The sequence below is a fragment of the Podarcis melisellensis genome, assembly GCF_964234715.1.
Source record: "Podarcis melisellensis genome assembly, chromosome: 5".
NCBI lineage: Eukaryota > Metazoa > Chordata > Lepidosauria > Squamata > Lacertidae > Podarcis > Podarcis melisellensis.
In genome coordinates, this window is record NC_138537.1 from 99,414,412 (window position 1) to 99,442,193 (window position 27,782).

The 27,782-nt window shown below is 42.3% G+C and overlaps 1 protein-coding gene across 2 annotated transcripts in view; it reads left to right on the forward strand.

The window, feature by feature from the left end:
- ETV6 (ETS variant transcription factor 6) overlaps positions 1-27,782 on the forward strand; it is a 134,069-nt gene that overhangs the window by 86,123 nt on the left and 20,164 nt on the right. For both annotated transcript variants that reach the window (XM_081913351.1, XM_081913350.1), the window contains exons 3-4: positions 25,898-26,062; positions 27,152-27,286. In XM_081913351.1, the coding sequence (XP_081769477.1) occupies positions 25,898-26,062; positions 27,152-27,286 (300 nt within the window). The remainder of the gene's footprint in view (positions 1-25,897; positions 26,063-27,151; positions 27,287-27,782) is intronic.

Below are 27,782 nucleotides of genomic sequence, written 5' to 3' on the forward strand. Positions count from 1 at the left end.
TGTGGCAGGCGCTGTACTGACTGTGACGTCGCATGGGGGCGGTGTGTGCGTTAGTCACGCACCGTCCCAACGTCACCTTCCCGCCCGCCCGCCCGCTACATTGTAAGGGGCATGTATGCTGGTCACTGCATTGAAAGGGGGCATGTATGCTGGTCACTGTTTTGAAGGGGAGTGAAGAACACACACACAAAAAAAAGGTAACTTGTTAATTTAACGTTTATTTCTATGAGGAGGAGTAATTCTGAGGGGTCAAACAAAGAAATAATAAAAAAGTGACAAAAAAAAGTTATTTTTATATTAACGAGTTTTGTGGCTCCCAGTTTTCTTCTTCTTCGGAAACGGGTCCAAGTGGCTCTTTTTGTCTTAAAGGTTGCAGACCCCTGATCCAGAAGATGCTTCTAGGTGAGACCAGGCTTGCACTTGGTTGGGCAGTGTCATTGCATTTGTGTGCCTAGATCAGGGACTCTAAGAGGCTTTCCCCAACATTCTTGAGCAATGTTCAAGAAGCAGGAGACAGCTATGCTCCAGGGTTGCTTATTTAAAGGTTGGGATTCTCTACTTTCCCATTACCACCAGTGATATCACTCAGTGCATCCCTTGACTTTTGCCTATGGCTGCTAATGTTCATTTCTCTGTGGAAAATTGCAAAACTATGTTGCAGTAAGGGCAGGATGCCTGCCCCTGGCATTGGGTGTCTCAGCCTTCATTCATAGAAACATAGAGTTGGAGAGGACCCACAGGTCATCTTGTCCAACCGCCTGCAAAATAGGAATCTCAGCTAAAGCACCCACGACAGATGGCCACCCAACCTCTTTTTAAAAACCTCCAAGGAAGGAGAGGCCACCACCTCTCGTGGGAGTCTGTTCACTGCTGAACAGCTCTTACTGTCAGAAAGTTTTTTCGAATATTTAGTCGGAATCTACTTTCTTGCAACTTGAAGCCGTTGGTTCAAGTCCTACCCTCCAGAGCAGGAGAAAACAAGCATGCTCCCTCCTCCATGTGACAGCCCTTCAGATATTTGATGATGGCTGTCATATCTCCTCTCAGTCTCCTCTTCTCTAGGCTAAACATACCCAGCTCCTTCAAGCGCTCCTCATAAGGCTTGGTTTCCAGACCCTTAATCATCTTGTTCATGCTCCTCTGCACATGTTCCAGCTTGTCAACATCCTTCTTAAATTGTGATGCCCAGAATTGGACACAGTACTCCAGATGTAGTCTGACCAAGGCAAAATAGAATGGTACTATTACTTCCCTTGATCAGAACACTAGACTTTTGTTGATGTAACCTAGAATAGTGTTAGCTTTTTTTGCTGCTGCTGTTGTCTCATGTTAAGTTTGTGTTTCACCAAGACTCCTAGATCCTTTTCACATGTACTGCTAGTAAGCCAGGTGTTCCCATTCTATATTTGTATATCTGGTTCTTCCTGCCTAGGTGCAGAACCTTACATTGGTCCCTATTGAAATTTATTTTGTTAGCTTGTGCCCAGTTCTCCAATCTGTTGAGGTCATTTTGAATTCTGATTCTGTCTTCTGCGGCATTAGCTGCAGTTTCATGTCATCTGCAAATTTGATGAGCATCCCCTCAATTTCTTCATCCAAGTCATTTATAAAGACGTTGAACAACAACGGGCCCAGGACAGAACCCTGCGGCACCCCACTTGTCACTTTTTCCCAGGATGACGAGGAACTGTTAACGAGTGCTCTTTGGGTTCAGTCAGTCAACCAGCTACAAAGCCACCTAACAGTAACCTCGTTCAACCCACATTTTACCATCTTCCTTCATTGTTTGTTGAATTCTTTTCAACACCCTCTCTGCAAAAGGTTAATTGTAACTTGTTCCATTTGAACAGATGGCATAAGAAGTGTGTGTGTATGTTTAAAAAAACTTACAGATGTTTGGATTCGAATGATTACTGTAAATGTAGGTTTTTTTGAATGATGATGACAAAGAGCGGCTACAAGAAGCACAAGGACGAGGTGTTCTGACACAATATTTCCTGTGTGGGATGTGGCTATTTGTTACTCCCATTTTTTTTTTGTTTAAAGCAAAATGTCCAGCCCCCACCCCAATTTTAAGCTGTATTCAGTTCTTTTTCAGGGAATATGGAGAAACCACACATTGTGCAGACAACTGGGTCTGGCAAAAAAGGTCCCTGCCACAAAGCTGCAGTTATTACAGTTCAGTCTGCTGCAAGAAAGGGGCCACCAAGCAGAGGGTGACAGTTGCTTCCCTTGACCATCATTCTTCTGCTGAAAAGTCTTTTTGGGGAAGGCAGAAATGCCCCTCAAGTTTTTGGGTTTAACGAAAGAATTAATTGGGGGGGGGGGGCAGCGGCTTACTATAGAGGCAAGATGGCTTGGGTTAAGATTGCCGTCTTATGCTGGGCAATGTTCCTCATTACATAGAGAATGGCCCAGTTCACATATTTGGGTATTGTGGGAAACTTCAAGAGTTTCCCCCATATGTATGTTAAAGAGCTGAGATTGTCAGTAAAAAATACTAATACAAAAACATTTTCAGGGAGTGCAAGCACCCTCTGACATACCTCTCTCTCTAGCATAGCAAATGCCACTTCAGTAAATAACCATTAGGAGATTAAGCATCTTCTGTGAACAAATTGTTTGGTATGCCAAAGGGAACTTGTCTGACATTTATTTTCCACAAGCATTAAGGATCCCGATGACATCTTAATTGTCTTCACCTGGCACAGTGGCAATAAAAAAATCAAAATGTGTTAGCACTTCAGTGACAAAAGGGCATTTAAAAAAATGTTCTAGGCTTTTGCTTAGCTGATATGTGGTATAATTATTTTTATCATACACTAGTTCCGTTTCTGATGCAGAGGCGAGACAGACAACTTATTAGTATGCTAACAAACACTTAACATAAACTTGTTTCAGCTTCCATTTGGCTCACATGTGCAAGTAGTTAGATCTGAGAATGAAATGGAGCTAAAAGATGAGGACAGCCTGTGCAAAGAAAAGAGCACTGGGCATTCTGGGCATGTTCAGAAATGCCCTGTCCCTAGTTTCACTCTTCTGGTTCCTTTCACAAAACAAAACACCTTCTCTGTGTTTAAAAGGACTTTGTCCTTGCCCATCTTCATTTTCAAAGGCATATGTACTGTGATGGAAAGGCAATTTGTATACTCACTTTGAGGTGCTAACAGGGGTGCCAACTAGAATAAACATTGAGGGGGCTCAGGTAAGCCCCACCCCACTTAATCGATCACATGACGTGGTGCAGGCACACAGTTTGAATGGCAACACCTGTTAACTACAAGTGGTACCTTGGGTTAAGTACTTAATTCGTTCCGGAGGTCTGTTCTTAACCTGAAGCACCACTTTAGCTAATGGGGCCTCCTGCTGCTGCCATGCCACCGGAGCACGATTTCTGTTCTCATCCTGAAGCAAAGTTCTTAACCTGAAGCACTATTTCTGGGTTAGCGGAGTCTGTAACCTGAAGCGTATGTAACCTGAAGCGTATGTAACCTGAGGTACCACTGTGTTTGAATGGCCCAACCTCCTCAGTAATGTTGGATCTTGTCTCTATATACAAATTGCTGATATGAAAGGAAAGGGAGAGCCCAGCCCATGTGAGAGCCCAGGTGGAGGTAGGCACAATTGCATTCAACAATTAAAAGAAAATCTACTAGATTGCTACAAAAGACTTAAAACATTTATATTACCAAAACATTACATACTCTAAACAGAGCTATAAAAGTACCCCAATATACAAATCAAGACATTAAAGAATAAAATTCATAAGCTAAAATCGTCACATGGCCACTAATATATCAAAAAACAATGTCAATTAATACAGTGTGCAATTATACTTGGAGTTTGGTGACAAAGATAGAGCATAGCCTGATGTAAGGTAAAGGTAAAGGGACCCCTGACCATTAGGTCCAGTCGTGCCCGACTCCGGGGTTGCGGCGCTCATCTCGCTTTTCTGGCCAAGGGAGCCGGAGTACAGCTTCCAGGTCATGTGGCCAGCATGACTAAGCCGCTTCTGGTGAACCAGAGCAGCGCACGGAAACGCCATTTACCTTCCCGCCGGAGCAGTACCTATTTATTTACTGTTTATCTACTTGCACTTTGACGTGCTTTCGAACTGCTAGGTTGGCAGGAGCAGGGACCGAACAATGGGAGCTCACCCCGTTGCGGGGATTCGAACCACCGACCTTCTGATCTGCAAGTCCTAGGCTCTGTGGTTTAACCCACAGCGCCACCTGCATCCCTCTATAGCCTGATGTAGATAGAGTCAAATAAATTCATCTCCTTTACAGTTGGTGGCTACCTTGGCTATATAATTTGCTCTAATTTTCCTAGTGGCAGTTGCAAAGAGTGCTACACGCCAGGTCACATCTGTGTCTGTGAGGAGATATAAAATCATGTCAGAGGGGTTCCAGCCAGGGGACCTTGTCATTATAGGCATGTTGTTGCTCTCCTCAGGTGCCAAAATGTGTTTGGCCAGTCTCCTCAGGTATGTATGGCCTGAGGAGACAAATATTAAGCAAAACAAGGTATGTTCCTCACAGCCAGGCAGTCTTAAGAGAAGCAAAAGTATGTCCATTGTAAAATGGACAAGTGGTGCCTGAGAGTGAGGTTGATGCAAATAAGTGTTTTAATTTTCAGTGCCTTTGTGCTTCACTGTCTGAGAATGGGAGAGAAAGATATCGCAAATTGCCAGCAAGGAAATAATGTCTGAAATCTCAAAAGAATGGAAAGAATTAAGAACCAAGAGAGGCCACTGGGATAAACAAAGTCCTGCTGGAAAATAAAACAGCCCTAAGGTTTTTGGAAGCAAGTGTGGAACTCGCCCTAGTGTACAAATTAGTCCCCTGCCTGTTCCAAGTCTATCTATTACCTTGAGTTTTGTTGATATTCTGCCTTTTGACTTACCGTAATAAGGAAGGTAATAATTACAATCTGGGCTGTGCTTAGGCTACACAAATCATGGCTTTGTGTTAAAATCCCACTTGACTAAGTCAAATTCTGGTTTTTAAGCAGCTAAGGCAAAGACAAAAAATAATCCAGGCTGTTGTTTTCCTGGTCAGTTTGCAACCCTACTCACCTGGATCTAATGCTAGCTTTGAAGAACAAAACAGAGCACAAGGTACTGGCAGAACTATGTCTATGTTGTGACCTGACCTCATTGAAAAGTGTAACTTTTGAGGCAGCGTAAAGCAATATGAAATAATAATAGTAATAATAATAATAATTTTATATTGATTTGCATTGCATCTGAAGTTACACTTTTCAATGAGGTCAGGTCACAATTGTACCATATATCAGTAAGCACTGAGTTTAGTTATTTGCCTGATATTTCATACTCTCACTGATACCACTTCAAACTTAACTGGCCTCTTCAACTACTTCATTCATTCATTCTACTCCCTGGATATTATTTCCTCAATTTCCATAGCAGACTACTTGCTTAAGCCTGAAGCCTGACTTTGTCCTCTGCATTCCAATTGTAATTATTACCACAAAGGCACAAGGCAAGAGCAGCTGGAAGACAACCCAAACTTTTCAGAAACAAATCATGACTAATCTGTGAGACAACTCGTCGCTTGTTAAAACAAACTGTGGGTTATCATTATGTGTAATGCAGCCAGGTATTCCCTATCATTTTTGAAAGTTTTCATTTAAAATTTTATAATGCATGCAACATTTTCTCCCGTACCCCACAACTTCCATTTAGTATATATGCTTGTGGTGAGTAACCCATTAAGGATATTCGGTTCAGTTCTAGCTCACTGTTTCACATGATTCTTCATGGGAAAATAGAATGCACAGCAGTTCCCTCTACTCGCCCCTGGCTTAAGCCAAAGCCGTAGGATGGGGTGGTGGCAGAGCAATATAGCAACTGGATGTACCCGTGCCTCTGTACAACTCCATCTTCCAGAGCCCTAAAATCCAAGCTCAGGTCCAGATACTTTTTTTAAAAAAAAAAAGATATTTATTGCGATTTTCAAACAATACAACAAACCTCACATTCAAAGCCAAAATAGAAAAAAACGACTAAAATAAAATGAAAAAGGAAAACACCCTCACAATCAATCGGTCAATCAAAAACAGAAAAATACAGCAAAAGACATAGAAAACAAAAGAAAGAAAAAATAGACCTAAGAGAAAAAGTAAAAATCATATATATCCAGTTTCCATTATTTTCATATCCTTCTTTCCTGACTTCCTCACATCTCCTTTTTCTGTGTTCTCTTTTTACACCATCATATTCAGCAATGCCTAACCTTTTTTTTTTCAGATCTTCTTCTATATTGAACCTTTCATCTGTTATGTCTCTAGTTTTTCCCCTTATACTCTCTTACATAAGTTTGACATAATGACATTCTAACTTTTCAACCTTATTTCTCATAAAACATTTTTACATATTCCTTTCAACTATGTCACTAATGCCACATTATCCTTATATCCTGCATCACTTTAACATTCAAATATTTTGCAATGTTTTTGCAGATAGTCTTTAAATTTCTTCCAATCCTCTTCCGTTTGCTCTTCTCCCGTATCTCGGATTCTGCCAGTCATTTCTGCCAATTCCATGTAGTCAATCAATTGCATCTGCCATTCTTCCAGAGTGGGCAAATCTTGTGTCTTCCAGTACTTTGCGATGAGTATTCTTGCTGCTGTTGTTGCATACATAAAGAAAGTTCTATCCTTCTTTGGCACCATCTGGCCGACAATGCCCAGGAGGAAGGCCTCTGGTTTCTTAAGGAAGGTATACTTAAATACCTTTTTCAGTTCATTATAGATAATTTCCCAGAAAGCCTTAACCTTTGGGCACATCCACCAGAGGTGAAAGAATGTTCCCTCAGTCTCCTTACATTTCCAGCATTTATTATCAGGCAAATGATATACTTTTGCAAGCTTGACTGGTGTCATGTACCACCTATAAATCATTTTCATAATATTTTCTTTTAAGGCATTACATGCCGTAAATTTCACACCGGTGGTCCATAACCGTTCCCAGTCAGCAAACATAATATTATGACCAATGTCTTGTGCCCACTTAATCATAGCTGATTTGACCATCTCATCCTGAGTATTCCACTTTAACAGCAAGTTGTACATTCTTGAAAGTACCTTAGTTTTAGGTTCTAACAATACTGTTTCTAATTTCGATTTTTCCACCTGGAAACCTATTTTTTTATCCATATTAAAAACCTCTCTAATTTGATAATAATGTAACCAATCTCGCACTTTATCTTTTAGTTTCTCAAAACTCTGCAATCTCCATGTGTCTCCATTTTGTTCTAGTATCTCCCAATATTTTGGCCATTTGGCCTCCACATTGAGTCTTTTCAGAGCCTTAGCTTCCATAGGTGACAACCACCTTGGCAGGTCCAGACACTTTTAATTTCAAGTGCCAATCTTGGGAAGAAGCAGAAAGTGTTTGCTGCTAATGCTGTCTGTGCATTGTGGCTCTTCCCCTTCCTGATTCCACCATCTGGCTGTAGCCCTGTACCAGAAATTTTGCAATCAAAAAGTGGCAGCCATATTTGTACTTACTTCATTAAGACAGTTATATCCTGAGGTTCAGTAGCAATAACCTCCAAGGCAGCTGTCAGACTATTAAAACAAACATAGGAGACTCCAGTGCAATATCAAATCATGCAGTCCTGATTTGCATACCACATTTCATTCAGAGAATGATGAAGAACATTAGCAAACTTTAATAAACACAACAATAAACTTGTCCCCAAGTAAGTGGCTTCATGACTGCAGCGTAAAGCACTAGCAGACATATCAATGTTAACGCAGTCATCCACCAAAATATGTGTCTTTAAGGTAAAGGTAAAGGACCCCTGGACCTGTCAAATTTGACAATGGGGTGCAGGCCTCATCTCGCTTCAGGCCAAGGGAGCCGGCATTTGTCTGCAGACACCTTTCCAGGTCATGTGGTCAGCAGAACTAAACCACTTCTGGCGCAACGGAACAGAAAGGCCGGGGACAGCTGGGAAGGGTGGCAGAGCCAGGGCCCCCAAACAAGTGCCCTGCTCTGAAGGTGATCTTTAGGAGGAACAGGGTCATCTTGGGGTTAGGGGAACAGAAGGCTTCCCTTCCCAAACTTTTTAGACAGTCTTGAATGGTTCTTTCTGAAAGAAACTAGGAGACATTTAAAATCTTATTTAACACCATTGAAATGTGTTCAGACCAGCAAGTGTTTGTCAAGAAGCTGGCTGCTGTGTTCCGACTGGTTGAAGCTTCTGAAGACATTTTCACGTATAGTGCTCTGTGGGAACATGGTATGGATAGATAATTGTAGCAAGCCTGTCTCTGTCTGGGAAGGACTGCAGATAGTGCAGTGAACTACAGTGACGAAAGATGTGTCACGCCACACATGCCACCTTGGCATCAAGAGCCAGTGGAATTTGAGCACGTCTTAGCTGCAAACATTTGAGGGGGAGTGAAACCTATCCAAAAGAGGGACTAAACCTCTGTTTATTAGCCTTCATTCAGTTCAATACCAGCTTAGCACCCATTTTAACATGTAGTAAATTACATGATACAGTTGTCACAGAAATTACAGGGGGGGCACATCTTTAAAGTTGTTAAATGTTACAAATATTATGCCTGAATGTATCCTTTCAACTTGACAGCTCAGGGAAGTTACCTAGCTTTAAAAATACAGTCATACCTTGGGTTACAGCCGCTTCAGGTTGCATTTTATTGGGTTGCAGACTGCCGAAACCCGGAAGTACCAGAACACGTTACTTTCGGGTTTCGGCGGTCACACATGCGCAGATGCACTAAATTGTGCTTTGCGCATGCACAGAAGCACCGAATCACAACCTGCGCAGACGCGGGTTGCAAACGCTGCAGGTTGTGAACATCACGTTCACAACCCAAGCGTCCACTGTAATATAAAATCAACTCCTTTGCCAGTTTCCTCCATTCCAAAGCTGTTTTCCCCTTGAAAAGGGACTCCAGGAAGTTTCCAGAGGTGACAATTGCTGAGCTGATTGTTGGCCAAGGAAAGCCTAATCCCCTCACCAGACTTGCCTCAGGATCCAGACATGCAAAGGAAGTTTTCTTGTACTTTGGGTGGTGGGACTTCAGAGGTGTTTGCCTAGGCTCATCTTATACCTGGATGCCAAGGTTAAGCTAGTGTAATCCTTGTCTACCCCTCCCCTTTTGTGACATGTCAGTGATGTAAAGATGATGTATTGACGATGCTGTGTGAACTGTATTCTGGAATGTGGTGGGAAGTTTTAAAAGTCAATGTCGCCCCATCCTCGGGGTTCACTCGCTGCTGTTGAACCTGTTTTGCAGCAGTAAAGGATCCAAGTCTGCTGTCTGCTGTTTTGCTCCAAATTGCTTGGCTGGAATTTCCTTCTTTTCCTGACCGCATGGACCCGCGGGGGACTTGTACCCCGACGAGATGAGCTGTTGAGTGGTCTCTCAGTCCAGAATTTTCCTTAACACAGTGCTCACATGTAACAACTAAAAAGACATGTAGGGGACATTTAGAATCTCCCTCTGCAGTAAAAGTTTGCCCATCATGGGAGAAGAAGTCTGTCTTTCTTCTCAGTTATGTAACCCACTTGCAAGCTCTCTGTTTATTCTTACTTAAGTAGATATGCGCCGAAACAAATGTAAGGTGGTGATAAAAAATGTAAGGTGGTGATAAAAGCTAAGAGGAATGTCTGTTGGACCACAGGAAATTTCCTGTGCAGGAAGAGATCTTTGGAACTTCCTGTGGAGGAGGAGTGCATTGTGGGTCTGTTGGCAGGAGCCTCTTTACCACAGCTGCAGTTAACTGGATGGAGGGGAGGGGGTGGAGGAGAAGGCGGGAGGGAAGGATCATTATCAGATGTCTGCTATGATACAATCCAGAAATAGAATTTGAACTATGTGGTTGTGTGTTTTTATATATTTCCCTTCTCAGTGTTGAAGGGACAAGCATTCAATCAAAGTTGTGGATTTGTGGTGAAAGTTGCTCACATGCAGGAAGTGAAAAACTGGATTCTTCTCTACGTGTGAAAGATCCAAAGGCTGTGAAGGTTTTACTTCTGCCACACCGTGGTCTGCCAAAGGCTGCTTTTCAGGCAGCTTCATACTTCTGGCCCTCAAGAAATGAACTGGGGTCTTCCTACTTTATCCATTCCTCAGTGGTTGTGCTCTCGTCCCCTTTGCACAGCAAGGCAAGGCACTTAATATATTTATCTGTGCGTATGGTATCTAAATTATGTGCCAAGGAAATAATATTTTGCAACCTGTATAAATTATATAAATGGCTTTGCTACTCAGGGGAGGAGCAAAGAAGAGAATGCAGCCTTGGCCCCTGGATTCTTTATTTAGTAATTTCTCAGAGATTTTTCATGCATAAGGGCTACAGTTGTTGTTGCTATTTGAATGAAAGGTGAGGTTCTCGGGGAACTCTGTTCTGCAACCAGACCATTCTGTGTCCGTTGTGCACTTCTACAGAAGCTTTAATTCCGGCAGGCTACTAAAGCGAGATGAGCACCGCAACCCCAGAGTCTGTCACGACTGGACCTAATGGTCAGGGGTCCCTTTACCTTTACCTTTACTATAGTAGTCTACTTCCCCTATCTTACTGTTGGCAGAGTAGGCACATGTGCTTTACGCAGAGAGGAAGGTGCACAGCAGTGACTTTGTTTGAGCCTTACTCACCATTGCAATCCTGCTCTCTGCCCCCAGGCAGCAAAATGGAGCAGCAGGCAGAGATCATTTAGGAAGCGGGAAGGGCTGGCTTGGGACACCTATGGCGGGACGTGGGAAAGGGCTGCATGTGGTCCACGGATTTTTAATTTTTATTCTACAACATTTATATCATGCTTGATCGTAATCAAACCTATCAGTGGCTTACAAAATTATTAAAATAATTAAATTATTAGTAAAAGACAGGTATTTTAGAAATGTTCAAAAGGTTATTAAGATCAATGCTGTAGTATTAAAAAGGGATTAAAACACATATCAACACTCTGCATGTCTGGATAGGTTTGCCCAAAAAAATGTAAGTAGGCACTGAAAATAGTACAATGAAGACACTTGCCTGATTTCAGTACACAAAGAGTTCCCGTGTGCAGGTGCTGCCACAACTAACAGATCCATTTCTTGCAAGCACCTGCGACAGTGTCGGTTCCACAGACTGAAGCAGTCCAGTCAGCATAAGTAGAATAAGGCAACCCAGCAAGTTTGCACATGTACACCTTCATTACTGCCTTTGAACTTCCAGGGATAGAGTGGGCATTGTTTTAACTGGTTATGCCTTTTATAGATTTACTCTGCAATCCTGTACTTTTGTACTTGGAGACACTAGTCCACAAACAATCTCAGTATCTTAATGGGGGTTCTTCCAGCCCCCGGACTTCCCCCCACCCCTCTGCCTAGTTCCACTAATTATCTCTTCTCTTTTCTGCCCCTGAACCATCCAGATTGCACCCCCAGCCACGGACGCCTGTCCTCCACCCCCCCAATTTCAATTCACCCTCTATTTAAAACCTTTTTATGAGGCAATAATCAATATTCTTATTTATAGACATATGTATGGACATATTTTTAAGCTGATTTTGCGCCCCACTTTGTGTGTCCCCCCCCCCCCCCGCTACGACCCTGCTTGGAGAAGAGAGCTACTGAGTTCAATGTGACTTACTTCCAAATAAGTGCGAAAACCTATATCCACTTACTTGGATGTAAGACCCATTAAGCTCAATGGGACTTACTTTTGAGTAGACATTTATATATGATTGTGTTATTTCTTCCAGAAGGTAAAATATTAATTTCTTATTATTTTTTATCAGTGCTGTGAGCTGCTTTGGGAATGTTTCTTTGCACTGTGTAGGACAACCTGCACCTGCCCAGCTGCCACTGAATATCACTGCAGGACAAAAAAAAGTAGCTATCTGTTAATAACTCCAATTCCAGTTCAGTCTGGTGCGATACAGATACAGCTATAAATTAAGTCTATGTTTCCTAAGCTATCAAGACAACTGATGCTTCCCTTCATGCCTGCCTTACCTGTGCTGTCCCTGGAATAGTAAACGTTCATGAGACCAGGGTCTGATCCAATAAAATAAAACAATAATTCTTCATTTCCAAAACAATTTAATGCTGCCTCAGCCTCCTTACCAAAAGAACTTAAATGCTGTTTCAGCTTTTCACTTGCTGTTTTTGTTACACTGTGGAACTGTTTGCCCGATAAGCACTTCCCCACAGGAAATTTCCTATGACGGAAAATGCTGGGGAAACTTCCTGTCAGCGCGGATGCTGGGGGGGGCAGATAATAGAAGCATTCTAAACCTCAGACCACAGCAACTAAGGAGGGAGTGGGGTCAGAATTACTTGTGGGAGGGAAGAACAAAAACTAGCTAATCTAGATGAGCATATAACAAGAGTTGTTATGTTGGAAGCTAGATCTTCTGAATTCTCTTCCAGACGTGCCTTCTCTCTTTGGAAAATTGATTCCATTGATGTATGGTGTTTTCAGACATCCAGGCATTTGCAGCCTAAGGCCAGAGCACAACATCGTGTTACACCCAGTGGAAGAAGCTGTCTTGAGTCCATCTTAATTCAGCCAATGTAGTTCCAAATGTGAACAGCCTCCTGAGGCTTGCTAAGGGTTGTTTGACACAGGAGCCCTAAACAAGATTCCACATGGTCAGAAGCCTCTGGGTGGTTGTAGCAGCTGTTGGTTTCCACAGAGGACCCCGTCCAGCCTTATTAAACGATTGCTCTGCACTCAGTCCACCTTCCTTGTTGGTCTTTACTTTTGCAAAATAGACATTGTCAAGCAGATTGAGCTGTAAATATAATAAGAGTGATCTGGAAGGGGATTCTCTGTTGGAGACAGTAGCAGTTGGCATTAACCTTTGATCACTTGACTGAGAAAGAGCACAAGTTTTCTACTTTAGGCAGAATCATAGCTACAGGGGTGCTGGCCAGGTTTTTGGCCCCGGGTGAAGTCTCCAGAGCGGCACCATTGAGGCTCCCAGTGTGTGTGTGTGTGTGTGTGTATGTACGCAGATGTGCGTGGGAGGTGCCAAACTGGGTCTTTGACCTGGGTGAAATAATGCCTAGTTTTGCCCCTACTTTAGGCCACATTATTATGGGGGAAAACTGAGCCTCAATTCCACTAAATTTGCAAGATAGTAAAGCTAATTGCAGTCATTGTTTGCATAGAAAAATAGAATTGGGAAAGAAAAATAGTAAAAGATGCCTATAGTGTAATTTAGCAAATGGAAACAATACTCTGTGAACTTCTGGTCTTCCTTTTATTTTTCTTCTTAAAAGCAGCCATGAATGACCCTGGATTAGATAACTACGGGGAGAAGGTTAGCCCTGACTGCACACCATTTTCCTGGTTTAATTTCCCCCCAAAGGTACCATTTGTCCCACACGGCAAGTACCTGCACCCTCAGGGGCATGGTAGTCAGGTAAACATGGAGGGCGAAGCTTTTATAAAATCTCCCTCCTTTCCCAGCCTCATGGTTCCCATAAAACCCCACTTCTCTTACACACATATTCTGATATTATGTATTCACACTTCCCATGTTTCTTTTCTCTTTTTATGTTTATTAACTAGGGATGTGCTAAACAGCTAAATGTGTCTGTGATACTAAGGAGAGTTGCACTTGCAGTAACCACACATTTAATTCCAAGGATTTGAGTGCTTTGAACTTTTGAAAAGATTTTTCTGAACCTTCCAAGCAGATGATCCAGTGTCTGGTTCAAGGGAATGAATTCACTTTTCTCTAATGAACCAAAAGTGACTATGGGGATGAGTGGTTTTTCACAAACTGATAATATTACCAAAAGTTCTGAAGTCCACCTCCGAGGGCCTTCTGGTGGTTCCCTCCCTGTGAGAAGTGAGGTTGCAGGGAGCCAGGCAAAGGGCCTTCTCGGCAGTGGCACCCGCTCTGTGAAACACCCTCCCATCAGATGTCAAGGAGAGAAACAACTATCTGACTTTTAGATGACATCTGAAGGCAGCCCAGTTTAGGGATTTTTTTAATGTCTGATGTTTTATTGTATTTTTAATATTTTGTTGGAAGCCGCCCAGAGTGGCTGGGAAAACCCAGCCAGATGGGCGGGGTATAAATTGTTGTTGTTGTTGTTGTTGTTGTTATATTTTAAAAGTTTTAACATACATTATTATTTGCATTAGTCCACAAACAATCTCAGTATCTTAATGGGGGGTTCTTCCAGCCCCTGGACTTCCCCCCACCCCTCTGCCTAGTTCCACTAATTATTTCTTCTCTTTTCTGCATCTAAATACCTTTATCCAAACTATTAAATCTCCTTTTTAATATCCCTTGTCAAATTATATTGTGCTAGTCCAATCCTGCTAACATTTTTAGATATTTGCAGTGCTCCTTCATATATTCTATAAAGTTAATCCATGCTTTTAAAAATTTATTGTCCGGGAAATTGTCTTCCCGGACAATTTCGCCATTTTGGCATAGTCCATCAGCTTCGATATCCATTCTTCTTTCGATGGGGTTCTTTCTTCCTTCCATCCCTGGGCATACAACATTCTTGCTGCTGTTGTTGCATATGTAAATAGGACCTCTTTCTCATTCGGTAATTATTCTCCTATTATACCTAATAGAAAAGCCTCTGGTCTTTTAACAAAAGTTATTTTAAACATTTTTTAAATTCATTACAAATCATTTCCCAGAAGGCTTTTGCTAAATACCATTGGTACATCATTTTCATATAATTCTCTTTTAATGAACAGCAAGCAGTAAATCTTAAATCCACATTCCACAACTTTCCCCATGAATCAAGTTGGATATTATGACTCACATCTTTTGTATCATTACAGATTTTACTTCTTCATCTTTTGTCTCTCATTCCAGCAACATTTTATATATTTTTGACAGAACCTTTTTGTTATTTTCCAACAAGCCTTTTTGTAATCTTGAGAGTTCCTTCCTTTGATCATTTTAAAAATGTCATTTAGCTAATGATATTGGAGCCAATCAGTTAACAAATGTCTTATACAGTGGTACCTCTGATTACGAACTTAATTCATTCCAGAGGTCCCTTCTTATGCTGAAACCATTCTTATCCTGAGGCGCACTTTTGCTAATGGGGCCTCCCGCAGCACATGCACCTCCAGCACATGATTTCTGTTCGCATCCTGGGGCAAAGTTTGCAACCAGGAGCAACTATTTCCAGGTTAGCGGAGCTCGTAACCTGAAGCGTTTGTAACCACAGGTACCACTGTATTCTCATAGTTCTTCAGTTTCAACTGATTTCCCTCCTCCACCAATAATAATAATATGATGATGATCATGATGATGAAAACCTACACTATCAAATTCACTACTGAAACACAGTACTGTACATGAATTAAAATGCCTATCAGTTGACTGGTCAGCAGTGGCGGAGCATTCCCTGCTGGCACCCAGGACGGGGTGTGCTGTGGTGGCAGGGCTCACCACCAGAGTGACCCCCGCCAGATGAAGCTTAGGAGGACACAACAGCTCATGATGCGACAGGGCATCATGAAGAATGCAACCCCCCCAAAAAAAACTGCACCCAGGGCAACAGGCCCCCCCCCCCACCCACCCACTGCTGGTTAGATACTGTCAGTTGACCACCAATTACTTGATCATGTCAGACTTCTGTGAAGAGCACCCTCGCACAAGAAGTGTCTGACTTTTTCACATCTTATAGCAGTGGCAGGAAATATAGGGCCCTTGCTCTCCCAGCCTGCAAGAAGCATAGGCACACATGCACACACGTTTAGGAGGCCTCCTGCTTTCTTTATTCTCAATTAAGTCACATGGCTCTCATCTATGAACAGAAACAAGTATGAAGCAGCAATTCTCGCTGTGGGGAACTGCAGCAGGCCTTAGACTCGTGGGCTGTCCCTGCCCTTCCCCTTCTCTAGTACAGCCATAAGGAGGCAATTGGAAGTTTTCACTTCCAATTTCACTTCCAACATGCTGCACATTGTGATTTTGTCTGAACCCTAAAAAGGTAAAGGTAAAGGACCCCTGACAGTTAAATCCAGTTGCAGATAACTCTGGGGTTGCGGCGCTCATCTCGCTTTAGAGGCCGAGGGAGCTGGTGGTTGTCCGCAGAAAGTTTTTCCTGGTCATGTGGCCAGCAGGACTAAGCCTCTTCTGGTGCAACGGAACACCGAAACCAGAGCAGCGCACGGAAACACCATTTACCTTCCCGCTGGAGCAGTACCTATTTATCTACTTGCACTTTTTGGCGTGCTTTCAAACTGCTAGGTTGGCAGGAGCAGGGACCGAGCAACGGGCGCTCACCCCATCGTGGGGATTCGAACCACTGACCTTCTGATCGGTAAGCCCAAAAGGCTCAGTGGTTTAAACCACAGCGGCACTCACGTCCCTATGTCTGAACCCTAAACTGTGCCTAATAAAATATAATCCATGGTTTGAAGTAGGCATTTCAGGTATGGACAAAATGGCAAGCTACGTTTCTTCCAAAAATGGAAGCTTTTCGCCATACCTTCATTAAAATTTGGTAGTTATTGGGGCCATAAAATTACTTTTCAGGCTGAATGCTGCCTGCAGACCACAAGGTGACTCTGCTTTACTTTGACTAGTCCTTAAAACATTGAATCAAGGTCTGGGGAAAATGTTACTCACCTTTGCACTCCTAAGAAAAGGAAAGACATTTCCAGGTTCTAAGAAATACAGATATTCTCTAGTTTAATGCTGCTGTTCCTTTTTGTACTTTGTATGCAACATGTGCAGTCTGTTAACATATGGGCTTGTATGCTGACCCTATGCCTTAGTTAGGGTTGCCGTATTTTGAAGAGCAAAAAAGAGGGAAAAATTGCTGACTTCTACCACCCCTGTTGAAATTTCCCTTTCCACGCATGCACATCCTTCTAAAGGTGCAGAAGCTCCTCTCTGCCTTCTCACCTGGCGATGCTGCTCCAGATCCCCTGGTCCTCTCGCATTCTCCGTCCCTTAACAGAAGTCATTTCCTCCAGCTCCACATGCATTGCCCTCAAAGGCCCCACAGCCCCATTTCCAGTCACCCTCCCCGGCACGCTCCTAGCCAGCCCTGAGGGACCCTCTCTGCGCACAACCCCTTGCTCTTAGCACCCAGCACCGATTGTTCCAAGCCTCTGCAGGCAGCCCTCATGCATCTCCCTACACCACTATGCAAGGACCTCTTCGCACTCCCGCCTGCATGTCCTCTCAGCCCTCCCGGCTGGCTGCCATCCCCATAGTCACCAAATCTTAAAAATCCACCGGAATGAACTTTTAACAATGAAAAAGAGGACATATCCAGGAATATCCGGACATATGGTAACCCTCCCTTAATGCACATAGTACATAACTTCCCCTGGTGCTAGATAGAACCATTGTTTTCAAGGGGTAGTCAGTTTGTGTGGCAAAATGCACCTCCTTCCCTCTCACCCATGGAGAATAGAGAGTGCATCTAGATTCACAACCATCCAAGTTCTTAGCTCTTAGCTCCTCAAGCTTCCAATGAATAAAAAACGGCCATTGCTAATTGGAGTGAAAGCAGTTGGAGGAAAGTACCGTATTTTTCGCCCTATAGGACACACTTTTTCCCCTCCAAAAATGAAGGGGAAATGTGTGTGCGTCCTATGGGGTGAATGCAGGCTTTCGCTGAAGCCTGGAGAACAAGAGGGGTCAGTGTGCACCGACCCCTCTTGCTCTCCAGGCTTCAGGAAGCTATCCACTAGCCGTGGGAGAGCGGCGCGACTTCGCGCAGCTCTCCCACGGCTGAGCTCAGCACGCCCCAGGCTTCCGGCTTCGCGCAGCTCTCCCACGGCTTGCGGATAGCAGCCTGTTCTGGGGGCAGGGGAAGCTCGGGCTTCCCCCACCCCAGCCCCGCACCTGGGTGGGGGGAAATAATTTGTTTTTCTTTATTCCTCCCCCCACCAAAAAAACCTAGGTGCGTCCTATGGGCGTCCTATTTTCATGTTGGGCTTTTTTCTAGTCTGTTTTGGTCTAATAATAATTTAGTGTAAACATTGTGGGCTGTAGTTCATGAAAAGCATACACTACAAGACTGTTGGCTTTGCTGCAGTAGCCTAATGAAATTTGTCACTATTTTGTCCTTGCTATTGTAGTATTTCCCCCGTAGGATCATATATTACAGTATTGGGAACAGGTAGGTTCCTTAGCTGTAGATCCTGGCCCTTTAAAAAAATGCTTGATTTCAGAACAGGGAACGTATTTTCCCTTTGTTGAGCAATTTTAATGTGAGGAGGGGTTTAAGAGGGATAGGAATTTAGCTTCTGTCTTCCAGGCCACCCCACTCTCCTTTTCCTTAAATTGGCGACATGGTCAACTTTCATGAATCTGCAGGCGATCACTGCCCAGTGAGCTAATTTAGAGTCCTGCCTGTACACCTGATCAGCAAATGCAAGCCGTGTGTTGTGTCAGCAGGTCAGCAGGGTTGATGGGACATGGGATTTTCACTCTGGTTCCAGAAAGGGGCTGTCACTGCTTCCAGGAAGCAGCACTTGGCTCTGATTCTGGAGAGCTGGAAGATTTATTTCCTCATAGCGAGGACTCTGAGTCTGAACATTCTTCTCAAGTGTTTTAATCAATACGCTTTTCTCGCATCTTATAAGTGGAGTCCATTTAAACAGAGGGGGGGATTTATTTATTGCTAGTTTCGTTGATTGTGACATTATCCAACATTGTGACTATGAGAAGCAATATGACTAAAATTTTAAGACATCAAAACAAGCAAAATGTCCAGTGGGAAAAGGGAAATTGGTCCTAATCAGGAAGTTAAGCCACTTTAGTCCTAGAAATTGGAGAAAATAAAAAGTATAGAGGGAGGGTGGTCAGCCTCAGAGATTTAATAGATAAAAAAATTAATTATAATAAAGACTGGCATAAGATTTAGTAGTGTTTTGGGAATGATAAGCACAACAGAGGCAGAACTTGATGAGTGAGAGGAGGAGCCTATAAAAATCTAATGGAATCTGGAGGGGATGGGAAACACTTGGAGAAACCTAGAGTAGAGCTAATGTAGAAACCTGGTAGCTTATTGCTAGAAACTAGTGGTCTAAGAATGGAGCCTAAAAAATATGGATTTTATCAGTTTTTCAGATCTCAGTATCTTATATAACCAGTTAACGAACTCCTTGTAGTTACATATAAACATTCAGAAATACACCAACAATCTGTGTGATTGTGTGATACATTCTGTGCGCCTGAAACCATAATTTTTCTGAATCCCTTCCAATGAAACTACTACTTTTTAATTTTAATTTTCTTTAAGTTTCCTAGTCGTCATGATGACCGCTAAAATTTGTGAAATGCAGCTTTGATGTTCAAGACCTGAAAGTTCTGAAACACAGAAGAACAATAGCAAAGCTTACATTTTACAGTATTTTGTTAGCAAGCCCTTACTGTAAAATGCATTCTCTTGATTGGGGGTTGACTCATAATTTTGAGCATCTGTGGCTGGCAAAACAGCCCCCTTTCCTTTATCCTGATCTTCTGTTCTGAAATGCCCCCTGCCCTTTCTTCCCAGCTTTAATTTCAAGGCTGGTATGTTTTTGCCAGGATTGCGTGGTTGGACAGAGTCTTGATGCTGTAATTAGAGATGGTTGCTCCCCACCCCTTTTTATGATGTGCAGGACTTGCCTTCGGGTATTCTGGTTTCTTAGCTGCTTTCCATTCCCCTGCCCACCAGAAATGCATTCTACCCACCCCCTCACACAGAAGCGTTCCAGTTAAATCACTTTCTTCCTCCAGCACCACAGAGCAATTGTATAGGGTGTGGTGGGGTGGGGAAGGAATCCTCTTGGAGGTACTATTGGAATTCCTTATACAGTATTGTAACCACAAGCTTCACCTTGTAGCCATGAACGTTTAGCCTTCTCCCATTCCACCTGTGGCCATGCCCTACTTTAAAAATAAGAAGATATGAAGTGACAAGGAAAAGTACAGAGCATGTACAGAGCGACCTCCACCCCCATTAGCATCTTCCTTCCAAGGAAGACACTGACAGCATCCTCAGCACACAGCCCAATTTAAAAACAAAACAAAATTATCATCTAAAATCAACAGAAAAATCCAGAGTTGAGTGCGGAGTTTAGCACTGATGTGATCTAGAAGTAAAGCAGCAAGCTGAAGAGAGACAGAAAAACATTTGAGAGCAATGTTTGATTTCTGTTTGAATCCAAGCTATGGGAGAAGCAAGACCTTTTCGGGGTGTTAATGCTGCAAAGCCCTCCATTGTAGATTCAGGTTGTATATATGTGTAAAAAAAACCATGTATCGTAAAGATAACACAGTCTCCGCTCTGCCTCATTCCCCAAAGGAAAGAAGAACCCTGGGTAAAGTGCCTGGAACCGCTGGCATCTTGTACCGCTCAGAGATTGGGGGGGGGGCGAGCAACACTGGCATTAGAAGTGGGATTTGTGTTTCCTGGAGGAGGGCCTGTGAGTGAGATGTGCCTGAGTCAAGATGGAGGGAAGAATAGCAACGCTCCTTGAGGAACCTAAGAAAACGAAGCAGCAAGAAAGCCGGCAGCAGCACCGGCAGTTGCATAAAATGAAACAGCTGCTAGCAGAGTGACTGAGAAGCCTCTGTGGACAGAAAAACTTTCAAGAGGGGGTTGAAAGTGACCCAGAAACCCAGCTGCAAGGCACCCAGATGGAAACAGTGGCCAAAAAGATCCAGGGTGTGGATGGGCAGCTGAGGGGCCAGGACTGCAAAGAGAAGCAATTGGTAGCTGAAGGCAAGGGAGAAGACGATCCTTTGTAGAAGGGGGAGCTGTCTGGAGCTGAGGGGCTGCGGCTGATTGATTTCTTCACTTCTTGGGAGTCTGCTGTGGAAGTCAAAGTGTAAGAGATGTGTGCGCATGAGCAGGAGGAATTGGAGGTGTGTGTGAACATGCAAGAGGAGCATAATATGGAGCCTGCCAGCGCCTGTTCTCTTATAATGGCAATGGCACTCACCTGAGAGGTGCCAGAACTGAGTTCCGGCTGAAAGAAAGCCCTGGAGCCTGCTGAATTGGTGCAGGAGGAGATGCTAGAGATGATCAGGAGGCCATATGCCTCTGGATACCAGGTGTTTGGGTACACAAAATCCATCTGTCCAGAGTGGCTGGGTAAACCCAGCCAGATGGGCAGGCTATAAATAATAATAGTTGTTGTTGTTATCACCATGCTTTGATTGTGTGTCTCCAGATGGGCTAATGTTAATAGGTTTTGATGGACTAACCCCAATGGCATTCACAATATATTGGAAGTGTAAAGGGAAGTCTCAGACAGATATTTTTAAGAGCTGGATAAAATTGTTAATTGTTAACTCATCAGTTAATAATATATATAAAAGAAGGTTTTGTAATAAATTGGGTAGATTTCCCAGAAATGTATATAATTCATGAGTATATGTAATAATCAATTTAAATACATTTAGCTTCATTTTTGTGTGATTGATTATTTAATGGTTATCATTGCTGCAAAGATATTTAGGTGTAAATATGAATGTAGATAAGGATTTTAGTCTAGGTTTTGTACATGGCACATAACTTTGATGATAAAATTTTAGTATAGGATCAGGATTGTTTCTCTCTTTTCAAACATAATTGGAAATAAGAGTATGACAAAAGGGAAATAAAAGGTTTATGAAAATTTTAAAGTAGTGGGCAATGTCTTGTAAGAATCATATAAAGGAAGTAAGAACAGTTGTTGAGGAATTGTATTTAGAATTGGTGGGACATTTTTAGGGGTTTCAGGAATGATTAGAGTTAAAAATAGAGCGTATAAAGGGAAAAAATGGAAGAAAATATTATTTGGAAAGGTTGCCAAAATGGGCATATGTTACAATAAACAAACTAATATTACATATAGTTACGTAATTAAAGTGATTAAAGAGAATTGAGGGAAACTAGCACAACAGGTTTCAGAGAGATTGTGAGGATAAAAGTGCAATAATGCTTGATAACTGAGGATAGGCAATGCATAGAAGTGTTGAAATGCAGAATAGAGGACAATTCAGGCAGGAAGACAGGAATAAAAATTAGAGCTTTAAAAGAGGAAGTTGAGAGAGAGAATTTAGTATTGTAGAAAGAAGAATTGTCTGCAATAATATTTGGGCCTGCTTGTACTGAACCCCTCTCTCTCTCTATATGGCTGCAAACAGAATCAGTTCAGAAAAGACAAGACAGCAGAAGGGACAGGTGTTAAAATAATGTTTTGAGATTTATGATCTAAAGATGTAACAATGGTATACACTGCAATTAGAAATCCTATGGCACCTGGTGCATCACAGTTGCTGCAGCAGGCAAGAAAAACCACTAGGTGGTCCACAAGAGCCTTAGCACTTGTCCAGTGGTCCGGGGGGGAGAAGGTTGGAGATCACGGCCCTGAATAAGCACAGAGAAATTCACAATTTTTTTGGTAAGTCACAGAAACTATCAAGAGAAGGCATTAAAGATTTTATGCCATGGGTTCATTTACCAGAAGTAAACATTAACAAGAAACAGGACATAAATATAGAACAGGTAAGAAAAGCTATAAAACATTCTAAGAGTGGAAAATCTCCAGGTCCAGATAGATTCATAGCAGAATATATATTAAAAAAATACTGACAATATAGAAACACCATAAGTGGAGGCTTTAAACTAAATTTAAACTGGAAATCTGCCCCTAAAATGGAAAATAAGAATCATATCTGTATTATATTAAAAGGGGAGAATAATGAAGATTCAATGTTGTACAGACCGTCTGCCCTATTGAATTTTGATTGTAAAATTTTAACCTCCATGGGGTAACAGAAAAATGTGTGCATAAAGATCAAACAGGTTTTATTAAGTGACGAGCTATAATAATGAGTTTAAGAAGGGTATTAAATATTATGCGATCTCTTGGTTTCTGGATGAAGAATAAGCTTATGACAGGTACAAGTGGGGGGTTATGAGGGATTTTTTTTTTTGAAAGGATTGTATTTCCAACAAATTTCTGTAAGCTGAAAGATTGAAATATTTTTGGCAGAAGGTAACTGAAACTATCAACAGAACTGTACGGAACAACCCTACATTTACAGAGCAAAATATCCTCTTGAATTATATACCCAGCACATGGAACCTTACAAAAGGACAACACAAGTGTACTCTCCCTGCCCTTAGCTAAAGCAAAAAGACTGATACTGATGAATTGGAAAAATAAAAATACAGCTCCCTTCTACGATTGGATTGGGCACTTACACAAATTTGCAACATATGAACAACTAGCATAGAAACACAGACTTGCCATGGACAAATTCAATGATATTTGGAATCCATTCTTACAAATACTGTAATAGGTTAAGATCTTGTGAAGTACAATAGCAACCTTGTAAAATACAGTGGTACCTCAGGTTACAGACGCTTCAGGTTACAGACTCCACTAACCCAGAAATAGTATCTCGGGTTAAGAACTTTGCATCAGAATGAGAACAGAAATCGTGCTCTGGCGGTGTGCTGGCAGCGGGAGGTCCCATTAGCTAAAGTGGTGCTTCGGGTTAAGAACAGTTTCAGGTTAAGAACAGATCTCCGGAACGAATTAAGTACTTAACCTGAGGTATCATTGTGTGTGTGTGTGTGTGTGTGTGTATGTATGTGTGTGTGTGTGTATATATATATATATATATATATATATATATATATATATATATATATGTAAGTTGATAGATATAGAAATATGGTTGGGGTGAGATTTAATGACTTAGGTTTCCCAATGTGATATCCTAGTAGAGTGGTAAGACAAGGTTGTCTGCTGTCAGAGGCATCTCTGGTGCAATTGATAAGACAAAGTAAGACAATAAAAGGCATAAGAATAGCAGAAACAGAACATAAAATCAGCTTTCACTGTGATGATATGGGAGTTTTCTTATTTCACTACACAGAATCAGCCAAAATAAATTGGGAAAATGAAACAGGAGTATAAGTGGCTGGATTAAAAATCATTATAACAAAACATGAATTATTACCAGCAAATGTATATTATGATGAGATTGAATATGAGAGTCGCATAAAAGAATGTAGCTGGTGTAGTAGAGTAAAATATCCGGGTCTCAAAATCACAGATTACCTAACAGAACTAACTATTCAAAGATAATTAGCTCCCGGCTAGATCCGGCACAACAGATCCAACAAGATGTAGAATTCTGGAAAAATGGGGGTGGGGTGGGGAAGAAGCCTAATTAAGATAAATGTTTTAACAAGAATAACGTGTTTTCTGCATAACATTTCCATGTTTTTACACCACAAATGGTAAAGGAATGGCATAGAAAATAATATCAACTTTTATGTGGCTAGGGAAAAAGGTAAGCGTATCAAAGGTTATAGTGAGAGGGAATCACTGGAAGGGAGGACTGTGGAGTCCTGATTTTGAATTTTATTTTGAAGCAGATATTTCAAATGTATTATGGATGGTCAAAAGAATCAGAATGAAATAATATAGGGGATGGAGTTATATGGTAAACATTGGACTTAAAACATGGGATAAACACAGAGCATATCTCACTTCCAACATATCTGATATACTCAGTGCTTTTTTCTAAAAATGTCTAGGGGTACTCTCATATTCCTACTCATATTGAAATGTTGCCCCACAATGAGGCCAAACTTAGATTCACAAACTGTTTAGGGGTGTGCGTATCCCTGCGTCCCCCCAGAAAAAAAGCACTGGATATACTCTATATTTATCCCATACTGTAATTCCAGTACTTACTACGGTTTTCCATAGTGTTTCGATTTTTCATTCATGATTTAAAAGCTTTAGGAGTCCCCATGGATTCCTGGGGTAAGAGTGTTATTGCCCTGGTGTCCTGCTTGTGGGGCTCCCCACTGTGGGAAACCAAATGCTGGACTAGGGAGGCCTTCAATCTGATGCTGCAGGTCTTTTCTTATTTTCTCCTGGGCCGTTGTTGGTGGAAGGGAAGCTTTCTTCTTTTCTTGAAAAGATATTTTCTGTACCATCATAGAAGGCACAAAATGTGATACAGATGCCCAGGTTAGGGATACGCAGTGCTTTTTTTCTATATATATATATATATATATATGCTTTCGTAGATTTTCACGGGTACAGGAATGCAGGTTTTGGTGTCCTCGGGTGTCTTCCCGTGTAAAAGTTGGGGTGTCTAGGCGACGTTTCGACGAGGTCTCACTCGTCATCTTCAGGCTGGTGCTTTCGGCTTCTTGTTCCAGTAACAAGAAGCCGAAAGCACCAGCCTGAAGATGACGAGTGAGACCTCGTCGAAACGTCGCCTAGACACCCCAACTTTTACACGGGAAGACACCCGAGGACACCAAAACCTGCATATATATATATATATATATATATACAAGAAGCCGAAAGCACCAGCCTGAAGATGACGAGTGAGACCTCGTCGAAACGTCGCCTAGACACCCCAACTTTTACACGGGAAGACACCCGAGGACACCAAAACCTGCATTCCTGTACCCGTGAAAATCTACGAAAGCATATATATATATATATATATGCAGCACCAGCCTGAAGATGACGAGTGAGACCTCGTCGAAACGTCGCCTAGACACCCCAACTTTTACACGGGAAGACACCCGAGGACACCAAAACCTGCATTCCTGTACCCGTGAAAATCTACGAAAGCATATATATATATATATATATAGGTTTAGGGGTGCTCTCATTTTGACTCAAGAAAATCACCATTTTATAGTTCAAATTGGGAAAAATAAGTACAGTAAATGGACAAAAGTACAAAGATTTACAAAAGGTTTAGGGGTATGTGTCCCTCCGGAAAAATGGGGGGATATGGGGATATGTATAACCCCATAACTTGATGCTCAGCAAATAGTGAAATCCCTGTGTCAGATTCTCCCTGGTATTTTGTGGAATATTTTTGTTTTGGTTTCAGTTTTTCAGTGTATGATTATTCAATCATTTCTGTAGGTTTGCAGCCCATTTACTGGAGCAGAGATGATGTAGCCCATTGGCTGAAGTGGGCTGAAAAGGAGTTCTCATTAAGACCCATTGACAGCAACACTTTTGAGATGAATGGCAAAGCGCTCTTGCTTTTAACCAAAGAGGATTTTCGATACAGATCTCCACATTCGGGTGAGTACTAAGAAAAAAGGAAGGAAATGCATAATGTGGCCTCATTCATATGTAGTGCTAAGCGAAAGTATGGGTAAGCATGAACGAGAAAGCATGTGAGTATTCTTAACACAAATCACAGCTACTTTGTTCCTGCTCTGGACTTGCTAATGTTGTGGCACCCAGAACTAAGCCATGGTTTGACTTCGCTATAGCCAAGCCTTGGTTTAGTGCTTGTGGTTTGTCTAGAGTGAGATTTGAACTTATTGCTAAAACGAAACAGGACTTAGGTATGGAGAGCACAACAGCAGCATGACAGGAGTGAAGCCCCTGTGCATTTTGCTGTGAGTACCCACGCACTAGGTCATTCACGCTTAGCCAGGATTTGGCCTATCAAATTGCGTAGGACTGGTACACAAAAGCCCTCTTTAGGTATTTGTTTTGTGCCTCTTGGGACATAGCAACCACACCACTGGGAATAAGGGCAAGGGGGCAGAAGTAAATTCTGAGAGCAGTGGGAAGCAATGGGGCCTGCAATCAGTCTTGAAGTCCTGGGCAGGTTTGTGCAGGTGAAGGTGGTCCTTCAAGTACCCTGGTCCCAGGCTGTTGAAGGACTCTAGCCTTCTCACAGATGAGAGCTGCATTTCAAAAGCTAGATGTCATGGAAAGAGAGGTGGCATTGAGCGTGACGTCAGGCCATTGGGAGGAGCCAGGGGGCAGAGCCGAAGGTGGCCGCAGTATGGCTTCAGTGGCTGGTGACTCCTGCTCCTCCTGCTTCCGCTGTCACTGGCAGGGGGCTGCTTTGACCATCTCCTTCCTTCCATGGCGGGGGAGGAGGAGAAGGAGTTGGCCCCTGAAGTGGTGCTGTGCTCAGCTCCGCATTTGGCCTCCTCCACTCCCTTTGAATGTTGGGGGGGCGGCCCCTCCCAAAATAATCAGGGGAGGTCAAAAGGAGATGGCATCCTTGCTCTAATGTAATAGTTTTCTATGGTGCAGAAATTTTTTTTGTATGGGGAAACATTTTATCCTGTGTAGTTGCAGTCCAAAGTGGCCCAAACATAGGGGAACCATATATCTTTCATTCACTTGCATGGTCTGTTTGTCTTTTAGGTGATGTGCTATACGAGCTTCTTCAGCATATCTTGAAGCAAAGGAATTCTCATGTGCTGTTCTCACCTTTCTTCCATCCTGGGAACTCTATCCATGCTCAGCCAGATATCATGTTACATCAAAACCATGATGAAGGTAGCAACAACTATCTCTTTGTTTGTTTGTTTGTTTACAACCATTTTTATCTGTGGGCTTTGTGTGGAATGAAATAGGATACATGGGGGGATACTTGGTGGACCCTTATATTATGACCATGGTTGTGGCTACAAATTTAGAGCACTCCTCTAAAAATGAACTCATAATTGCTCCATACAGTTAGAAAATATGTTACTAAGGAAACCAACGAAGGCCGGAGTTTGAAGTAACAACGGTAAACTTTATTTTATTTTTGACATAATATGCAAAGAAGGCTTACAGCCAGATCCTGAGTCTAACTTTGTTGTCCAAAGAGTGTTTAGCTCTACAGAGTAGACCTATTTGCTTCACTTACACAATGTGAAATGGCAGGCTGGTACTCCTGCATCAAACACAAGTGTGTATGTGGCAACCACTACATAATGTGTGAATTGGCCTTTTATCATGGGTGTCCACTGTGCTTCAGTTTCCTTTCACATGAAGTTTCTATTTAAAG